Source organism: Corticium candelabrum, chromosome 11 (assembly GCF_963422355.1).
Source record: "Corticium candelabrum chromosome 11, ooCorCand1.1, whole genome shotgun sequence".
NCBI lineage: Eukaryota > Metazoa > Porifera > Homoscleromorpha > Homosclerophorida > Plakinidae > Corticium > Corticium candelabrum.
In genome coordinates, this window is record NC_085095.1 from 1,793,413 (window position 1) to 1,812,732 (window position 19,320).

The 19,320-nt window shown below is 44.3% G+C and overlaps 1 protein-coding gene across 1 annotated transcript; it reads left to right on the top strand.

The window, feature by feature from the left end:
• Nucleotides 1–7,739: 7,739 nt before the first annotated feature.
• LOC134187409 (adhesion G-protein coupled receptor G7-like) lies at nucleotides 7,740–8,942 on the top strand. Its single transcript, XM_062655525.1, has one exon. The coding sequence runs from the start codon at nucleotides 7,864–7,866 to the stop codon at nucleotides 8,725–8,727; it is 864 nt and encodes a 287-aa protein (XP_062511509.1). The 5' UTR covers nucleotides 7,740–7,863; the 3' UTR covers nucleotides 8,728–8,942.
• The last annotated feature ends 10,378 nt before the right edge of the window (nucleotides 8,943–19,320 follow it).

Genomic DNA, 19,320 nt, shown 5'->3' on the forward strand with positions numbered 1-19,320 from the left:
TGCAGTGTGTAGATCTCGTCTGTCCGCCAGGTTTCCATCTATACCGACACGTCTGTCAACCATTCCTACCGATTGTGGTAGCGGTCCGGTTTACTTTACTTTCCAATGCAACGAGAGAAAATCTCAAGGACATCAATGCAATCGATGGTTCTTCTTTTCAAGACGAACTTCACACAGCACTGGAAAACCTTTATGTCAACGCTTCTGTAAAACAAGTGAGCATCTGTGCCATCAACTGCAGTTTAATAATAGACTCGTTACTTAAAGTGCCCAACGATGACAACACAATTGCACAAATTGAAACAAACATTAAAAACATTTTATTCCACTACGCAGGAATTTGGTTCAAATCCGCTCGCTCTGTGACTGTCAGCGTTGCTATACAAAATCCTGCTAATCATTTAGAGTGCGACGCATACATCGCCATCAACGAATCCGAGTACCAAATCTTTACCAACAAATCCCTCCTTCACACTACCAACAACACTCTCCTCCAACCCTCAGACTACGTCCTCTCAAACGGCACCATCATTCGATGCAAACAGTGCAATCGAACTTACACGAACAACGTGACGACCTCTTTCGACAAGTGGGACTACACCAAGCCCATTCACTTTGCCTTGACCGTCTCTTCCGCCGTCCTTGTCTTGTCCGGCGTCTCCCTCTTCGTCACCTACATGCTCTTCGAAAAACTTCGAACTCTGCCCGGAAAATGTACGATGAACTATGGACTCGCTATTGCCATTTCGCAGTTGTTCTTCAGTCTTGCGCCAGTAATGACTGCAAACCAGGACGTGTGCACTGCAATAGGAGTATGCTTTTACTACTCTTTGCTTTGTCAGTTCACGTGGTCGAGCGTCCTGGCAACCAACTTAATCAAAACGTTTGTCTTTAATCGGTTATTACACAATACGAAGTCAAAGAAATCGCAGTTTCGCACCTACACTCTTTGCTGTCTCTACGGATGGGGAGCTCCGGTCGTCATATCGACGACTGCTCTCATATTGGATCAAAAGACCGACGTCGATATCTACTTTGCAAGCAGCTACATTTGCTGGCTGCAACCCGAAGACGCAAATATCATCGCCTTTATGGTACCCGTCGCCGCAATTATGACATACAATCTCTCTGCTTTCGTCTTCGTCACGTTTTCCATCTGTCGTCTGTCTAGTGCAGGATCTGCCGCTCGCAGTGAGATGAGAGACACGAAGGGTCGATCGGCCAAACAAACGAAGATATTTCTCGGTACGTTCAGCCTTCTCAGCTTGACGTGGATTATTGCGTTTTTTGCTATTATCGACGACAAGAGTGAATGGTTGTGGGCCATTTTTTCTGGCGGTTGCATTCTGCAGGGAATATTTCTCTTTGGCGTCTTCGTATTAAACAAAAACGTACGACGTCTTTACGCCAATCTGCTGCAAAATTCATGGAAAGCGCGATGCGCATGCTTCCGCGATAGCTTTCGAAGTACGCACCTGTGGAGAACTAAACATTCGATATCGATGAAAGAAGTAAAAAGGTAAATCTGCTAGATCGACGAGTAACCTCAAAATTGTGATAAAGACGTCGCCCTAAGTGATACAGAGAGACATGCATGCAGTGTAGTCGTATGATCTGAGTTGGTTGTACACTAGCACAAAGCTCATCGCTAACTAGTATTATGATTGTTTGCCCATTTAAACGCTAAGCTTGTATATACACTAAACTGCTGTACATGTATATTATGTGAAATGTGATGATAATGGTTTGAGTACTGATATAGACATTGTGCGCAGAGTACAAAGCGCGATGCATAGACTTTGTATTGACAATAGTTTGATGAAGAATGCGTACATTCTCAAGGGCGAATCAAGAACTCTTAAAGGATTCAATTAATACATGCATGGGCATGGCCATTAGCTTTATTTTATGAGAGCTGGCTGTGAGTGTGTGTGAGTCTGTCGGCATGTCTGTGCCTGCCTATATACGTACCTGCTTATCTCCAAAATGGCGAGTTGCAGCGCCACCGAATTTTGCTACGAACGCCGAATTGATCGAGTTTGACAGTAAATGTGTCGTCGTTTCCAGTTCGCTTGGGCCGGCGCGATTTCTTGCGATCAAACCCGCCTTCATTCGCGCACGAATTTCTCTATAGAACGACGCTTCGGAGCTCCAGCAACCACCAATTTCAAACTGCCCATTATGACCTCGCACGGTGCTCACAGAGCGTGTCGTTTATTGCCGGCGACGTCGATAATAACAAAATATTTTCGACTATACCTTCATGGGTCTTTAATTAGACTATACGTCTACCTTCATTTGCCCGTGCATGTACGCGCGTCAAATACTTGCCACGTTTCCTACATCTGGTTACTACCACGGCAGCAACGTTTTTAAACTGACGACGTCCAACAAGACCGTCGAAATGTCTGCGGGACGAACCGCCGATTTGTCGTATGGAACCGGTTGTAGGGGTGATAATAAATACAACTGCACGTGACTTGCAAGTTTCTGCTTCCCTGGGATATAAGCTAAGACGGGAAATTCGCTGCTAATTTTTTGGAAACGGGACACTTGGTTGCATTTTCGTTAATTGATTTTTGTTTTCAACGGGATATTATTAACTAACTAGCACCTTTCAGTTAGTGACAACCAGGTCTGCAAGTAGTCTGAATGCAACTTGCACTGCTTGTCATTAGAAGTTCTCAAGTAAAAATCCAAACTTCAAGACTCTAGAGAACACAAAAATGGAAGCTCGCTAGTATGTATGCGTAGTGATATCTGTTTATGCATAGCTCTGCTGCTGTTCGTATATCTGTATATATATATATATATATATATATATATATATATACTAGATTCATGCCCATTCTTCGTACGGGCATACTGCATAGCGTTTTGACGGAAGAGACGCATTGTGGGACACATCACGTGCAATCTTTGTTGCAAGGTCGCAGATGTGATAACTGAATTCGAATCGTGCTCTTCAGTCTTCGGGCTTGTTTCGATAGAAATCGACACACTCCCCGTGTAGCGCTTGCTGCAAAAAACGTGTAGGTTGGCTTTGGTGCAAATGCAATTAGAGTTTGGAGAGAAACGAAAGCGATAGAAGAATAATTAATTAATTTCCGTCGGCAAGAGACATTCGATTGCTTGAAGCTTTGCGAAAGATGACGACGCGTACGGTCTGCACAGAACTGGTGCTGACTTGTTTTCGAATAAACTGGAATGTGCAGCGTTTGCTTCATCGAGAAATTGTACACTGGGATCGACCCCTCCAAAGGAGACCCGGTCAATAATTTTTAAAATTTTTACCCAAACCTTTCTCTTTTTGTGCTGAGTGTGCTTGCCGATATTGGTTGCGAACAGAAAAAGGACAAGACCGCGTGTCACGAATACACACACGCGCGCGCACACACACACACACACACACACACACACACACACACACACACACACACACTCACGCACGCAGTTTATTACAACTTATGGTAACTGTTTGACTCCACAGAAAGTCACTACCCGTAAAGTCACTACCCGTTGTCCCTGATGTTTTGGCGACTAAAACTGGATTTACAATATGGGAACGCTTGAGCGTCGCGTCGCGTGCGTCCAGTCACGTTGTCTTGCGTGGGAGTGGCACGTATCGCGTCACACGCGTCGTAAGAATTACCATTCACAATACGATTTCAGCGCGCCGTAGACGTCGCTGCCTGAATTATTGAACTGACCACTCGCGCTTCGATTTTCTACTAGCAGAACTCTGCCGGAACCCCAGCTTGCTCAAAATCAATTTCTAGGCGTTCTCCCATGCACGCAGGTCTTTGTACGTCTTGCAGTCGATCATCCACAAGCAAGGACAGCTCCCTACACAATCTGTAGACCGCTCAACGTCGAGTACAGCGCCCACATTAATAATCATTGCCCACGGAAGCCACACGTGCATTTATAGTTGACTGTGATTGGTCGAAATCAAGGTGCTACTTCCGACGCGACGTGTACAGCTTCCGATTCGACGCTCAAATAGAACTTGGTTCTATTTGGACGCATCGCGTCGCGAGTGTCGCGTTCGTCGAACGTCGCGTCGCGTAGACCATTTACAATTTGAATTAGTACTACGCGACGTGACGCGACGCGACGCACGCGACGCGACACTCAAGCGTTTGCATATTGTAAATCCAGCATAAGGCTCTTGCTAGTCGATTTGCGTCTCTCAGGATTTTACGAGGGTTTAAATTTTCAGAAGATCACTGTCAACTCTTCGGTTGATCGGGTTCTGATTGTTCTTTTATCTAATTTGGCTTTTAGAAATCTAGAGAAATAGAGAGAACTAGACAGGCACATACTGGTTACAATGTTGTTTGGAAATTAGATGAGTACGTATATACCCGTATATCCGGGTGACAATGTTGGTCCTTGTGGATTTGTCGATTTAGAGTGAAGCTTTGAATTTAGAAATGAAACTGTAATTGCAAAAATTCACATAAAAATTTTTATTTAAATAAATATGTTTACGATGTACATATAGTGCTGTAATGAAATCGTATGCGTTTGTCATATTGTGTGATCATGCATGTCCTGCCTTTCAATGAGCGACGTCTAGCTGAGTAAAGACATCAGTAATTACAAAGACAAGATCATTGTCTATTTGGAGCCACAATCTCACAATCATACGTAAACTAAACGACCTGAGAAGGTATCGTGCTCGATGAAGCGTATGTATTACCAGTAGATACCGTCACACATGCTGCTCGACTCGTACCCAGTCCTAACATGCTGAAACCGTCCAGACTCGCACTTTCTAACTAATCATGCAGATAAAACATGTAAGCAAAGGCAAAAGGTTTCGTACGCAGTCACGTCAACCTATCAGAGTGACTGCATCTCGTCAAGGATGATCCATGCATTACAACACAATACAGTCGAGCACATTTGACAATGAATTCTATACATACTACGCGGCTTTCTTAACGTTTTGACATGTTTTCCTAGGCGATCGGTGCATGTCGATGCAGGCGTCCGTCTCGTTGTAGTAACGTTTTCAATTAATTAATGACATTGGCGAGGTCATGCAGACCAAACATATCGTTGTCGATTTCAGTGCAATGTCCGGCTTCCCTGTCAATCATAACAAGCGACTGTCGATCGATTTCAGTGCAAGGTCCGGCTTCTCTGTAAATAATTACAGGCGACATTCACAGTCTGACATCATTCATTCCTCAGCCTGCACGCATGTTGTGAAGCCATCTTGATCTCGATGAATCATCAGATCAGACAAAGATCCGTCTTTGTTCTCTCTCTATGTTTGGCTTTCCTACTGAATGTTGCTGTTTCCACCAACTCGACTTGTCTGACGGTCGATTCGAAGTCTCTGCCACGGCTATGTTCGTTCCGGTCTGTTTGTCGAGAGAAACGGTGCGCTGAGCGCAGGAACGTGTCGGGCGGCGGGCAGCATTTAGAGTATCGCTGCGCCTGCGACTCGCTCTGCGACCTCTACGGCGACTGCTGCGACGGAGCACAACGCTGTTCGGTTCGTCTGCCGTCTGATCTCGAGGTAAGACTGTATGCATGGCGTCGTCTCTTCAGTGTACGTTGCATGCGATTTTGTTGTATATAAATAGGAGTATAGTATTCTGTGTATAGCATAGACGTGTGGTGGGCACAAGCGCCGCCCTCTGCGAGATGACACCACATGATGCAACATCAATGCATGCAATGTAATCTAGTAGTGTACAAAGACTAGGATTACTGCATGCACGTCATAAATGTTTGGTGAGATAGAGTACGAAGCGTGCTCTAACTTTTTATTCGCCACGCAACATCTGGGTAAGATGAACTACGTTATATTAATTGGGGGAAATCGTACACAAAGTAATGGTGATACTAAGATCTATTGAATGGTACTGAGCAATAACAACCAACTAAATCAGTGCGGTACGGTACCAGCTGTTTTACTACAACCACAGCAGTCACGTATGCGCTATAAGTAGACATCACATCCCCACTAATACTATACATATCCCAATCAATTTGTTTGCAAAATTCAGGGTTCTCGTTGATTGACTTAGAGGTGGAATGTGTGTCGTAGAGGTCTCTGTCGAGGTAGGAGTAGCACAGTAAATGTTATCCCAGTTATTGTTGGCCTCTGGATACGTCGACTCGGTAGTATTTTCACGGTTTATTTTCTGAAAATTAGGAAAACGTGGAAAAGGCATTCGTTGTCCGTCAGTTCTACATCACTATGCATAAAGTTGGGGCCATCACTTGGGCTAGTTTGTAACTCATGCAGTAGAGTAAAACGAGTTACAACTGATATCTGTACTACAATACACTCTATCTTAGATAATTTCAACCATATTCTTATCTTAGTTATCTATACTTGTGTTATGTGCAATTCAGGACGAGGTTTTTAATCTTACTTGCGTGAATCCATCAAGTTCTCTAAAGATGCCTACAACTGATCCAGATCCAACATTTCATATGTTTGGACATTCTCCCTACGGCTTCTACATGAGATCAACGTGTTCTAGAAAATGGAATTCTGACGACGCCAGCAAAGCGATCAGACAAAAATGCGAGTACGTCAATACGTCACTGCACGTTTCCAATGCTGCGTCGGTGACGCCGGTCAGCACACGAGATATAACCTACAGGAACGTCTACTGTGCCGTCTGCAATCACGAAAACGCCAACGACTACGTTCACTGGCAAGTACAGCTCTACTGTGACGTCGGCGATCAAGACATAAAGATATTCAAAGACAACATTACGATGCACAAAGTAGAACAATACTGCAGTATCGATAAATTCTCTCCACCAAAAATCAAACCCAGACTTATAGATCCTCTTCGACCTTGCATAGCTACAACCCTTGTCGACCAATGTTTACCCTACAGCAGTCGTTCGTCACTAGATGAATACAACTGCCAGAAAAGTCGCTGCGAGTCCTACACTGATTACATCTTTCAACCTCCATTCGGACCCTACTTCAAGAACATCGACTGCGCATTGTGCAATAACTTTCACGTCGAAGAACTAAGTTGTGAAAAGCAACACAATCGACATCATGTGAATACAGAGGATAGTAATAACTCATTTTCTGCATTGCTGGGTTTCAGTGAGAACGGAAAAATGTTGTTTGAAGCGTTTTATACGACGACCGTGTTGGATCGATGTCAAGTCGAACTGGTCTTTGAAACGACAATAATGCAGTGTGTAGATCTCGTCTGCCCGCCAGGTCTCCATCTAGACCGACACGTCTGTCAACCATTCCTACCGATTGTGGTAGCGGTCCGGTTTACTTTACTTTCCAATGCGACGAGAGAAGAACTCAAGAACATTAATACAATCGCTGGTTCTTCTTTTCAAGACGAACTTCACACAGCACTGGAAAACCTTTCTGTTAACGCTTCTGTAAAACAAGTGAGCATCTGTGCCATCAACTGCAGTTTAATAATAGACTCGTTACTTAAAGTGCCCAACAATGACAACACAATTGCACAAATTGAAACAAACATCAAAAACATTTTATTCCACTACGCAGGAATTTGGTTCAAATCCCCTCGCTCTGTGACTGTCAGCGTTGCTATACAAAATCCTGCTAATCATTTAGAGTGCGACGCATACATCGCCATCAACGAATCCGAGTACCAAATCTTTATCAACAAATCCCTCCTTCACACTACCAACAACTCTCTCCTCCAACCCTCAGACTACGTCGTCTCAAACGGCACCATCATTCGACGCAACCAATACAATCAAACATATACAAACAATGTTACGACCTCTTTCGACAAGTGGGACTACACCGAGCCCATCCACTTTGCCTCCGCCGTCGCCTCCGCCGTCCTCGTCTTCTCCGGCGCCTCCCTCTTCGTCACCTACATGCTCTTTGAAAAACTCCGAACTCTGCCCGGAAAATGTACGATGAACTATGGACTCGCTATTGCCATTTCGCAGATTTTCTTTACTGTTGCACCAGTAATGACGGCAAACCAGGACGTGTGCACTGCGATGGGAGTGTGTCTTCACTACTCCTTGCTCTGTCAGTTCACGTGGTCGAGCGTCCTGGCAACCAATCTGGTCAGGACGTTTGTCTTTGATCGGTTATTACGCAATGCGCAGTCAAAGCAATCGCAGTCTCGCACCTACACTCTCTACTGTCTCTACGGATGGGGAGCTCCTTTCGTCATGTCGATGACTGCTCTCATATTGGATCAGAAGACAGACGTCGATATCTACTTCGCAAGCAGCTACCTTTGCTGGCTGCAACCCGAAGACGCGAATCTCATCGCCTTTATGGTACCCGTTGCCGCCATTTTGTCGTACAATCTCATTGCTTTCGTCGTCGTCACGTTTTCTATCTGTCGTCTGTCTAGAGCGGGATCCGCCGCTCGCAGTGAGATGGCGGACACGAAGGGTAGATCGGCCAAACACACGAAGGTATTTCTCGGCACGTTCAGCCTTCTCAGCTTGACGTGGATTATTGCGTTTTTGGCTTCTATCGACGGAAAGAGACCTTGGTTGTGGGCCATTTTCTCTGGCGGTTGCATCCTTCAGGGAATATTTCTCTTTGTCGTATTCGTACTAAACAAAAACGTCCGACGTCTGTACGCCAATCTGCTGAAAAATGCGCGGAAAGAGGAGCGTGTGCTTCCGCGATACCTTTCGAAGTACGCGCCTGTGGAGAATCATGCATTTGAGATCGACGAGAAAAGTGAAAGTGAAATCCGCCAAATCGGCGAGTGACCTCAAAATTGAACGTAGTAGAGACGTCGGCTTGTTAAATCTAGAGACACATGCATGCGTGCAGTATGTATATAGCCGTATAGCCCGAGTCTGCTGTGCAGTATAGCACAAAGCTTATCGCTAACTAGTAGTATGATTGCTTGCCTATAGATACGCTAAGCTTGTGTACACCAAAATATTAATACTGTACATGTATTATGTGAAAATGTGACAATGATGGCTTGAGTACTGATATAGACACTGCAGAGTAGAAAGCGCGATGCGTAGACTCTGTATTGACAATAGAGTACATTCTCACGTACGGATCGAAATCTGGCTGTGAGTGTGCGTGAGTCTGTCTGTCTGTGGGTCCATATGTACCCGTCTATATCCAAAACGGCGAGTCGCAGCGCCACCGAATTTTGCTTGCGTACGCCGACTTGATCGACCTTGACAGTGAAAGCGCCGTCGTCTCTAGAGTTCTCTTGAGACGACGCGATTTCTTTCCAATCAAACCCGTGATCGCTCCCGCACGAATTTCTCTAGAATAACGCATCGCATCTCCGCCAATTTTAAACTGCTATTCCTGACCTCGGACGGTACTCACGCAGCGTGTGGGTTATTGCCGGCGACGTGATAACAGCAAGATATTTCGACTGTATCCGGGTCTTTAAACTATACGCCTACCTTCGTTTGCTCGTGTATGTACGGGCACCAAATATTGCCACGTTTGCTACACTTGTTTACTACCACGGCAGCAACGTCTTCGCACTGACGACGTCCAACAAGATCGTCGAAATGTCTGCGAGACGACACGTGAATTTGTCGTAAGGAAACCGATTATATGGGTGATCATAAGTACAACTGCACGTGACTTGCAAGTTTCTGCTTTCCTGATATATACATATATATATTAGCTAAAGGCGGGAAATTCGATGCTAATTTTTTGTAAACGGGACACTTGGTTAAATTTTTGTTAATTTTTGTTTTCAACGGGATATTATTAACTAACTAGCACCTTTCAGTTAGTACTAACACCCAAGTCTGCAAGTAGTCTGATCGCAACCTGATCGCAACTTGCACTAGCTGCTTGTCTCTAAGAGTCCTCAAGTGAAAATCCAGACTTGGAGACTCTAGAAAACACAAAACTGGAATCGTTGTTTAGAGTAGAGAGAAGTAGTGATTCTGGGGACAGAAAATCAAGACAACAGCTAGCTCGCTAGTATGTTCGCATATTAACACCTGTTTATTCATAGTTCTGCTGCTGTTCCTGTGTGTGTGTGTGTGTGTGTGTGTGTGTGTGTGTGTGTGTGTGTGTGTGTGTGTGTGTGTTTGAGCAATTCCCGGTGTTTTTTCGATCAAGCTGTAAGGAGTTATATCCAAAGGGGAAATTTCTATCACCATAGACTGTTGTTGGCACCACGTTTTGATCGGAATCGTAAGGATAGAGGCTTTCAGCTATCTCATCAATTCAAAATTTGTGCGCAGTATACCGCACTTGGAATGCTTAACACTGCATCGATCCCTCTTCAAGCATAAAGAAGGCCCATGAATTTTTTCTCAAACATTATTGTTGGGTATTTTTCAGACTATCCGGAACAAAAATTATTTAAACCGAGCATTTACTATCCGGATATGGTCTTATTTGGATCTACCGTTTTGGGACTCAAATGGATTCTTGTCACTAGCAAGCATTATTAGAGGTAAGGCAAAGGCAATTTTATGTCAAAGAACAGTTGGTCTCTGCAGGTGGGGTCATGACACACTGGACGCCTTACCTAAATCCGCCTTTTGCAAATAGTGCTGTAAGGAAATTTCAAGTGTTTGCCTATTATTTACATATACGATCATGCATGTCGTGCCCCAACTCTAATGATCCCGCGACCTCTAGCTGAGTGTAGTCATCAGTGATTGTAAAGGCAAGATCATCGTCTATTTGGATCTACAGACTAGACAAACTGTGAAAACAACCTTAGGTAAACTAGACGACCTGATCAGGTATCGCGCTCGAGGTAATCAATCGCATTTTTTGAAACCAATCATGCAGATGAAACCTAGAAGCAAGGAGAAAAACTTACGAATGCAGTCACTTATGGCGTGAAATCAGTCAGAGTGACTGCACTGCATCTCGTCAAGAATGATAGAACACATAACGATGATTCAATATATACAACACAATTACAGTCGAGCACAATGAATTCTACATGTATAGGTCTAATTATGTGGCTTTCCTAGGGTTTGCCCTGTTTTCCTACGCAATAGGTACATGTCGATGCAGGCGTCTGTCTTCTATTTGTTTTGAATGATTGAATCGGAGAGGCGAGGTCATGCAGACCAAACATATCGTTGTCGATTTCAGTGCAATGTTCGGCTTCCCTGTCAATCAACAAGCAACATTCACAGTCTGACATCATTCATTCTTCCAAAGCCTGCACGCATTTTTGTGAAGCCATCTCGACTTCGATGAATCATCAGATCATACAAAGATCCGTCTTTGTTCTCTCTCTCTGTGTGACTTTCCTACTGCATGTTACTGTTTCTACCAACTCGACTTGTCCGACGGTCGATTCGAAGTCTCTGCCACGGCTTTGTCCGTTCCGGTCTGTTTGTCGAGGAAAACAGTGCGCTGAGCGCAGGAGCGTGTCGGGCGACGGGCAGCATTTGGAGTATCGCTGCGACTGCGACTCGCTGTGTGACCTCTACGGCGACTGCTGCGACGAAGCGGAACGCTGTCCAATCCGTCTGCCGTCTGATCTCAAGGTAAGAATGTGTGCCTAGCATCGTTTCTACTGTTGCGATTTCGATTTCGTTGTAAACAGGCGATGTATTGAAGTTGTTATATATAATAATTCTGTGCCTGCAGTTGAATGATGATGTTGCATGGCCGTGTGGTGAGCACAAGCACCGCCCTTGCGAGGTGACACCGCATTATGCAACATCCTACTGCATGCAAAGTAGTGCTTTTGTTATATATATAGTATAGTATAGTATAGTACGTACTGGGGCCACTAAATACAAATAACAATTAGTGATGCAACATCCTGCTGCATGCAAAGTAGTGCTTTTGTCATATATATATATATATATATATATATATATATATATATATATATATATATATATAGTATAGTATAGTATAGTACGTACCGGGGCCACTTAATACAAATATCAATTAGTGATGCAACATCCTGCTGCTCGCAAAGTAGTGCTTTTGTTATATATATATATATATATAAATTATACAATAGCATTTAGGCTTTGCTTTCAAAAATTGATTAGAAAATGTGAAAATGGCAATTGTTGTTTGTCAGTTTGTTGCAATCTATAGGTCTACATGTATGTATATAGATGCCTAATATGCAACATATGAATTATCTATCGCTTAAGATACACCATTATACATATAGGTGGGCCCATCACTTGGCTACTTGCTAACAAACTTAGAGTTACTCCTTAGGTCTAAGCGATAAGTTAGATAGTTTCGACCATTTCCTTATCTGATTTGTCTACTTTACTGATGTGTGTCATCTGCAATTCAGGACGACGTTTTTAATCTTACTTGTGTGAATCCATCAAGTTCTCTAAAGATGCCTACAACTGATCCAGATCCAACATTTCATATGTTTGGACATTCTCAATACGGCGTCTACATGAGATCAACGTGCTCTAGAAAGTGGAACTCTGACGACGCCAGCGAAGCGATCAAACGAAAATGCGAGAACGTCAATACGTCACTGCACGTTTCCAATGCTGCGTCGGTAACGCCCGTCAGCACACGAGATATAACCTACAGGAACGTTTACTGTGCCGTTTGCAATTACGAAAACGCCAGCGACTACGTTCACTGGCAAGTACAGCTCTACTGTGACGTCGGCGATCAAGACATAAAGATATTCAAAGACAACATTACGATGCACAAAGTAGAACAATACTGCAGTATCGATAAATTCTCTCCACCAAAAATCAAACCCAGACTTCTAGATCCTCTTCGACATTGCATAGCTGCAACTCTTGTCGACCAATGTTTACCCTACAGCAATCGTTCGTCACTAGATGAATACATCTGCCAGAAAAGTCGCTGCGAGTCCTACACTGATTACATCTTTCAACCTCCATTCGGACCCTACTTCAAGAACATCGACTGCGCATTGTGCAATAACTTTTACGTCGAAGAACTAAGTTGTGAAAAGCAACACAATCGACATCATATGAATACGGGGAATAGTAATAACACATTTTCCGCATTGCTGGGTTTCAGTGAGAACGGAAAAATGTCGTTTGAAGCGTTTTATGCGACGACCGTGTTGGAGCGATGTCAAGTCGGACGGGTCTTTGAAACGACAATAATGCAGTGTGTAGATCTCGTCTGTCCGCCAGGTCTCCATCTAGACCGACAAGTCTGTCAACCATTCCTACCGATTGTGGTAGCGGTCCGGTTTACTTTACTTTCCAATGCGACGAGAGAAGAACTCAAGAACATCAATACAATCGCTGGTTCTTCTTTTCAAGACGAACTTCACACAGCACTGGAAAACCTTTCTGTCAACGCTTCTGTAAAACAAGTGAGCATCTGTGCCATCAACTGCAGTTTAATAATAGACTCGTTACTTAAAGTGCCCAACAACGACAACACAATTGCACAAATTGAAACAGACATCAAAAACATTCTGTTCCACTACGCAGGAATTTGGTTCAAATCCGCTCGTTCTGTGACTGTCAACGTTGCAATACAAAATCCTGCTAATCATTTAGAGTGCGACGCATACATCGCCATCAACGAATCCGAGTACCAAATCTTTATCAACAAATCTCTCCTTCACACTACCGACAACTCTCTCCTCCAACCCTCAGACTACGTTCTCTCAAACGGCACCATCATTCGACGCAACCAATACAATCAAACATATACAAACAATGTTACGACCTCTTTCGACAAGTGGGACTACACCGAGCCCATCCACTTTGCCTCCGCCGTCGCCTCCGCCGTCCTCGTCTTCTCCGGCGCCTCCCTCTTCGTCACCTACATGCTCTTCGAAAAACTCCGAACTCTGCCCGGAAAATGTACGATGAACTATGGACTCGCTATTGCCATTTCGCAGATTTTCTTTACTTTTGCACCAGTAATGACGGCAAACCAGAACGTGTGCACTGCGATGGGAGTGTGTCTTCACTACTTCTTGCTCTGTCAGTTCACGTGGTCGAGCGTCCTGGCAACCAATCTGGTCAGGACGTTTGTCTTTGATCGGTTATTACGCAATGCGCAGTCAAAGCAATCGCAGTCTCGCACCTACACTCTCTACTGTCTCTACGGATGGGGAGCTCCTTTCGTCATGTCGATGATTGCTCTCATATTGGATCAGAAGACAGACGTCGATATCTACTTTGCAAGCAGCTACCTTTGCTGGCTGCAACCCAAAGACGCGAATCTCATCGCCTTTATGGTACCCGTTGCCACCATTTTGTCGTACAATCTCATTGCTTTCGTCGTCGTCACGTTTTCTATCTGTCGTCTGTCTAGAGCGGGATCCGCCGCTCGCAGTGAGATGGCGGACACGAAGGGTAGATCGGCCAAACACACGAAGATATTTCTCGGCACGTTCAGCCTTCTCAGCTTGACGTGGATTATTGCGTTTTTGGCTTCTATCGATGGCATGAGACCCTGGTTGTGGGCCATTTTCTCTGGCGGTTGCATCCTTCAGGGAATCTTTCTCTTTGTCGTATTCGTACTAAACAAAAACGTCCGACGTCTGTACGCCAATCTGCTGAAAAATGCGCGGAAAGAGGAGCGTGTGCTTCCGCGATAGCTTTCGAAAGTACGCGCCTGTGGAGAATCATGCATTTGAGATCGACGAGAAAAGTGAAAAGGAAAATCCGCCAAATCGGCGAGTGACCTCAAAATTGAACGTAGTAGAGACGTCGGCTTGTTAAATCTAGAGACACATGCATGCGTGCAGTATGCATATAGCCGTATAGTCCGAGTCGGCTGTGCACTATAGCACAAAGCTTATCGCTAACTAGTAGTATGATTGCTTGCCTATAGATACGCTAAGCTTGTGTACACCAAAATATTAATACTGTACATGTATTATGTGAAAATGTGACGATGATGGCTTGAGTACTGATATAGACACTGCAGAGTAGAAAGCGCGATGCGTAGACTCTGTATTGACAATAGAGTACATTCTCACGTACGGATCGAAATCTGGCTGTGAGTGTGCGTGAGTCTGTCTGTCTGTGGGTCTATATGTACCCGTCTATATCCAAAACGGCGAGTCGCAGCGCCACCGAATTTTGCTTGCGTACGCCGACTTGATCGACCTTGACAGTGAAAGCGTCGTCGTCTCTAGAGTTCTCTTGAGACGACGCGATTTCTTTCCAATCAAACCCGTGTTCGCTCCCGCACGAATTTCTCTAGAATGACGCATCGCATCTCCGCCAATTTTAAACTGCTATTCCTGACCTCGGATGGTACTCACGCAGCGTGTGGGTTATTGCCGGCGACGTGATAACAGCAAGATATTGTGACTGTATCCGGGTCTTTAAACAATACGCCTACCTTCGTTTGCTCGTGCATGTACGGGCGCCAAATATTGCCTCGTTTGCTACACTTGTTTACTACCACGGCAGCAACGTCTTCGAACTGACGACGTCCAACAAGACCGTCGAAAAGTCTGCGAGACGACACGTGAATTTGTCGTATGGGAACCAATTATATGGGTGATCATAAGTACAACTGCACGTGACTTGCACGTTTCTGCTTTTCTGATACACAGACTTGGACAAAATTATAGGGACACCTGGCATTTTTGTGTCTAGTCTAACTTTGGCACTGAATTTTTCTTTACCAAAACCAAATGTTTTCGAATTTCTTTTCTCATGGATTGCCCCATTGTTAGTATGTAACATAGCTTGAGTTCAAGACTGCAGCTGTACTTACTACCTACTGCGCATCTAGTTTGCTTTGAAGAAGGAAGACGGCCATTCCTACTTTTCTTGTCTTTGTACACGTTCATCGCTCTTGGATGCTCATTCTTGGCATACAATCTAAGAATACGCTGTAGTACAGAGTGACAGCAATTTTGTGGGTCCTCTTATCAACATTATGAAAAAAAGGCGAATCATCTGTTTTTGCGCATGTCATCACAATTTGAATTGTTTTGCCATTTTAATCAATAAACAAACTTCAACGTATTCAAAAATCATGCGACACTAATTAATTACAAAAAATCCTGCTAACACAAAAACTAAAAAAGTTATAGCAACAAAAGAACATTGACATGCCACTTCCGGTCCACGTTTTACGTAGCAAAATCTCAAACTGCTACCGCCAAAATGTCAGCTGCACTCAAACCGCTGCCCTTGAGACCGCCAAACTTAGGCGATAAGTTAGCCTGAACGTTCAGCTGCACGCAGTTGCAGAGTCTTGTTCCGTGCGATATTTCACGAGTTGCAGCGATGCCTCGAGGCAAACAGTTGAGTCCAAAAACGCGAGGGAAAATTGAAGCCCTTCACTCAGTTGGCCATTCTGTGCGTCAGATCGAAGCTTTTGTCCGCCGCTCCAGGAATTCGGTTCATCAGTGCCTGCAACGGCTTTCCCATGGCAGCAGCGATTATGAAAAACGACCTGGACGTGGGAAGGCAACAACAATCCAGGAAGATCATCGACTGAAGAGAATGGCACTGCAGAACAGACGAGCACAATCACGACTGCTCTCGTATCAGCTGGCTGATGAAACCGGCAAGCAGGTGTCAAGTAGAACAGTCCGTCGTCGTCTCAGTGAGACAGGAGTGAACGCTCGGAGGCCTAGAAAAACCCCACTGCTAACAGAAAACCATCGGCGTTTGCGACTGGGATGGGCAACCACTCACACACAATGGACTTTGGATGACTGGAAATCTGTTCTTTTTACAGATGAGTCAAAAGTCAGCATAGAATACGATGGTGCTCTGTACGTTTGGCGTCGCAAAGGTGAGGAATTTCTTCCTGAATGTTGTGACCGTACTGTACGGTCCAGTAAGCGGCTAGTGTGATGGTGTGGGGATCGATGTGTTGGCATGGTTTGGGGTCTCTGGTGAAACTGGAAGGTCGTTTGGACAGCACGGCGTACCAACAGGTTCTGCAAGAGCGCATGCTTACAGACGCAGCGGCACTGATGGGAGACGACTTTGTCTTCCAGCAGGACAACGCGCCAATCCACACGTCTCGGTCAACCAGACAATGGCTACGCCAGCGTGACGTCACACTGTTGGACTGGCCGCCAAAATCGCCTGATGCGAATCCAATCGAGAACTTGTGGCATGAACTCAAAACTGCTGCCAACCGTCGCGAACCGAGAACTGCAGCTGAGCTCTGGAATGCTCTACAAGAGGCGTGGCAGCAGATTCCAGCCGCGCGTGTCCGGAACTTGGCAGAAAGTGTTCCGCGACGTTTGGACGCTCTTCTTTGTGCTGCTGGCGTCGTTGTTGCAAACTTCCCGAATCTAGAAACAACGCAAAACCGTGCATCAGCCAGTTACAAAAACAACGTGACGTTCCGCGGTTTCAACAAACTGTGATTTGTGCTAGATCTGATTGCTTCACGGTTTTCAGTACTGACAATGTACCGATAGCCAAGAACTCGCTGAAAACCAATCGAACAATGACAAGGAGAATACAAATTAGTTTCTCGTTTACTAGAACACCAGAGAACTTCTTACCGTGTTGATATCCAGCGAATTCTACGCCCTATTAGCGCGCGGTATTACAAAGGCTGCAACGCAACACGTGAATATAAATCTGTAGTGTCTTCTCCTAAAAATTTGAAAAACATGGGGAAAGATGTTGTAATAGTCAAGGAACATCGCAAAAATTTTTAAATTTTTTTATTAGTTGTTACACGGTTTTCGGAAACATGCAAATGTCGCACGGTCAGTGATAGCATGCGCTAGAATGAAATTACATCCGATGTAAACCAAATCCTGCAGGCAAACTTTGCAATAACAGGGCACTGTACCGTGCAAAGTACAGATTTGTTGCACTTAGTACAATGGTATTATGAATTTTCTTCTACTACAACCGTGCGCTAGCAATGCGCGCGAGTAACCTCGGAGTTTTTCTTGGTAGCATTCCAAGTGTTGAAGGAGGTATACTGCGCACAAATTTCGAATTGATGAGATAGCTGAAAGCCTCTATCTTTACGATGCCGATCAAAACGTGGTGCCAACAATAGTTTATGGTGATACAAATGACCTCATTTATCTACCTCCTTAAAGCTTGATCAAAAACACCTGGAATTGCTCACACACACACACACACACACACACACACACACACACACACACACACACACACACACACACACACACACACACACACACACACACACACACACGAACACCACAGAACTATGCATAAACAGGTGTCACTATGCGAACATACTAGCGAGCTAGCTGTTGTCTTGATTTTCTGTCCTCAGAATCACTACTTCTCACTACTCTGAACAACGATTCCAATTTTGTGTTTTCTAGAGTCTCGAAGTCTGGATTTTCACTTGAGGGCTCTTAGAGACAAGCAGCTAGTGCAAGTTGCATTCAGACTACTTGCAGACTTGGGTGTCTAGACAGACTTGGACAAAATTATAGGGACATCCCGCTGTGGGTATGTAGTAACACAATAATTAGGTCACAATTTACCAGCTATCAATATTGTTAAGAACTTAATAGTTACCGCGTTGATTGTTAGGTTCCTTGAGAATACTGTAGACCCTAAATTGTTTTCTTTACGTTTCGCATTGCGGAAAACGAGACCTAAAAGTGTATGACGTCATGACTGCGTAGGCGTCGTAAGTTAGACTCTCTCTGATTTTGTTTAGTGGCTTTTAAAAAGCCGGTTTTAATAATGCGAAGGAAAATTGAAGCCCTTCACCAGTTCCTCAGTACCGAGTGTTCCCGCCTCTCCCCTCCTGATAACATCTGTTTACCGGAAGTTGAAGTTGCCGCACCCTGGGAAAGTATGCGCAACGTACAGGACGAGAGAAGTAAATCGTTTTTTTGTTTCTAGAACTGCGGATGAAGGAAACTAGGATTCCATTTCGTCTTCTTTCTTTTTATTGCAGCGTGTTTTTGATCAAATACACCTTGTCAGTGATGAGCAAAGTTTGAGGAGCGAAAGTCGGTGATATTGAAAGTTATTTCAACCAGCAAAGATTAGAATACTTTTCCAAGCTGTTGGAGTAGTGTTTTACGTTTGTTCTGGATTTTTAGGATTTTTTGTAGCGACTCTAGAAAGAACAACACAACTTCCGCTTGCTGGAACACAACTTCCGCTTGCCGAAACTAACGTTATCTCACCCTTAGAAAAGCAGCTGACATGAAAAGATTACGTAAGAAGTTTCTTATTCGTTGTGGTAGTACGAAAAATATATTTGACGTTTTTTCGTGTATAGATTACTAAGTGTGGATTGTTTTCAATTGTGAGTAATTTTGAGGAACCAATCTACGAATAAGCAAGGTCAGAACAGTACTTGCAATATGTTGTAGTAATGCACTGGCATTTCTGTAACATTTTAGACGTTGTGGTATGCATGGCATTGATAGCACCAAATAATATTTGATATAGTCAAGAACCAAATGTAGT

Excerpts from the sequence above, each read along its gene's own strand:
- LOC134187409 (XM_062655525.1), top strand. The coding sequence starts at position 7,864 with ATGCTCTTTGAAAAACTCCGAACTCTGCCCGGAAAATGTACGATGAAC.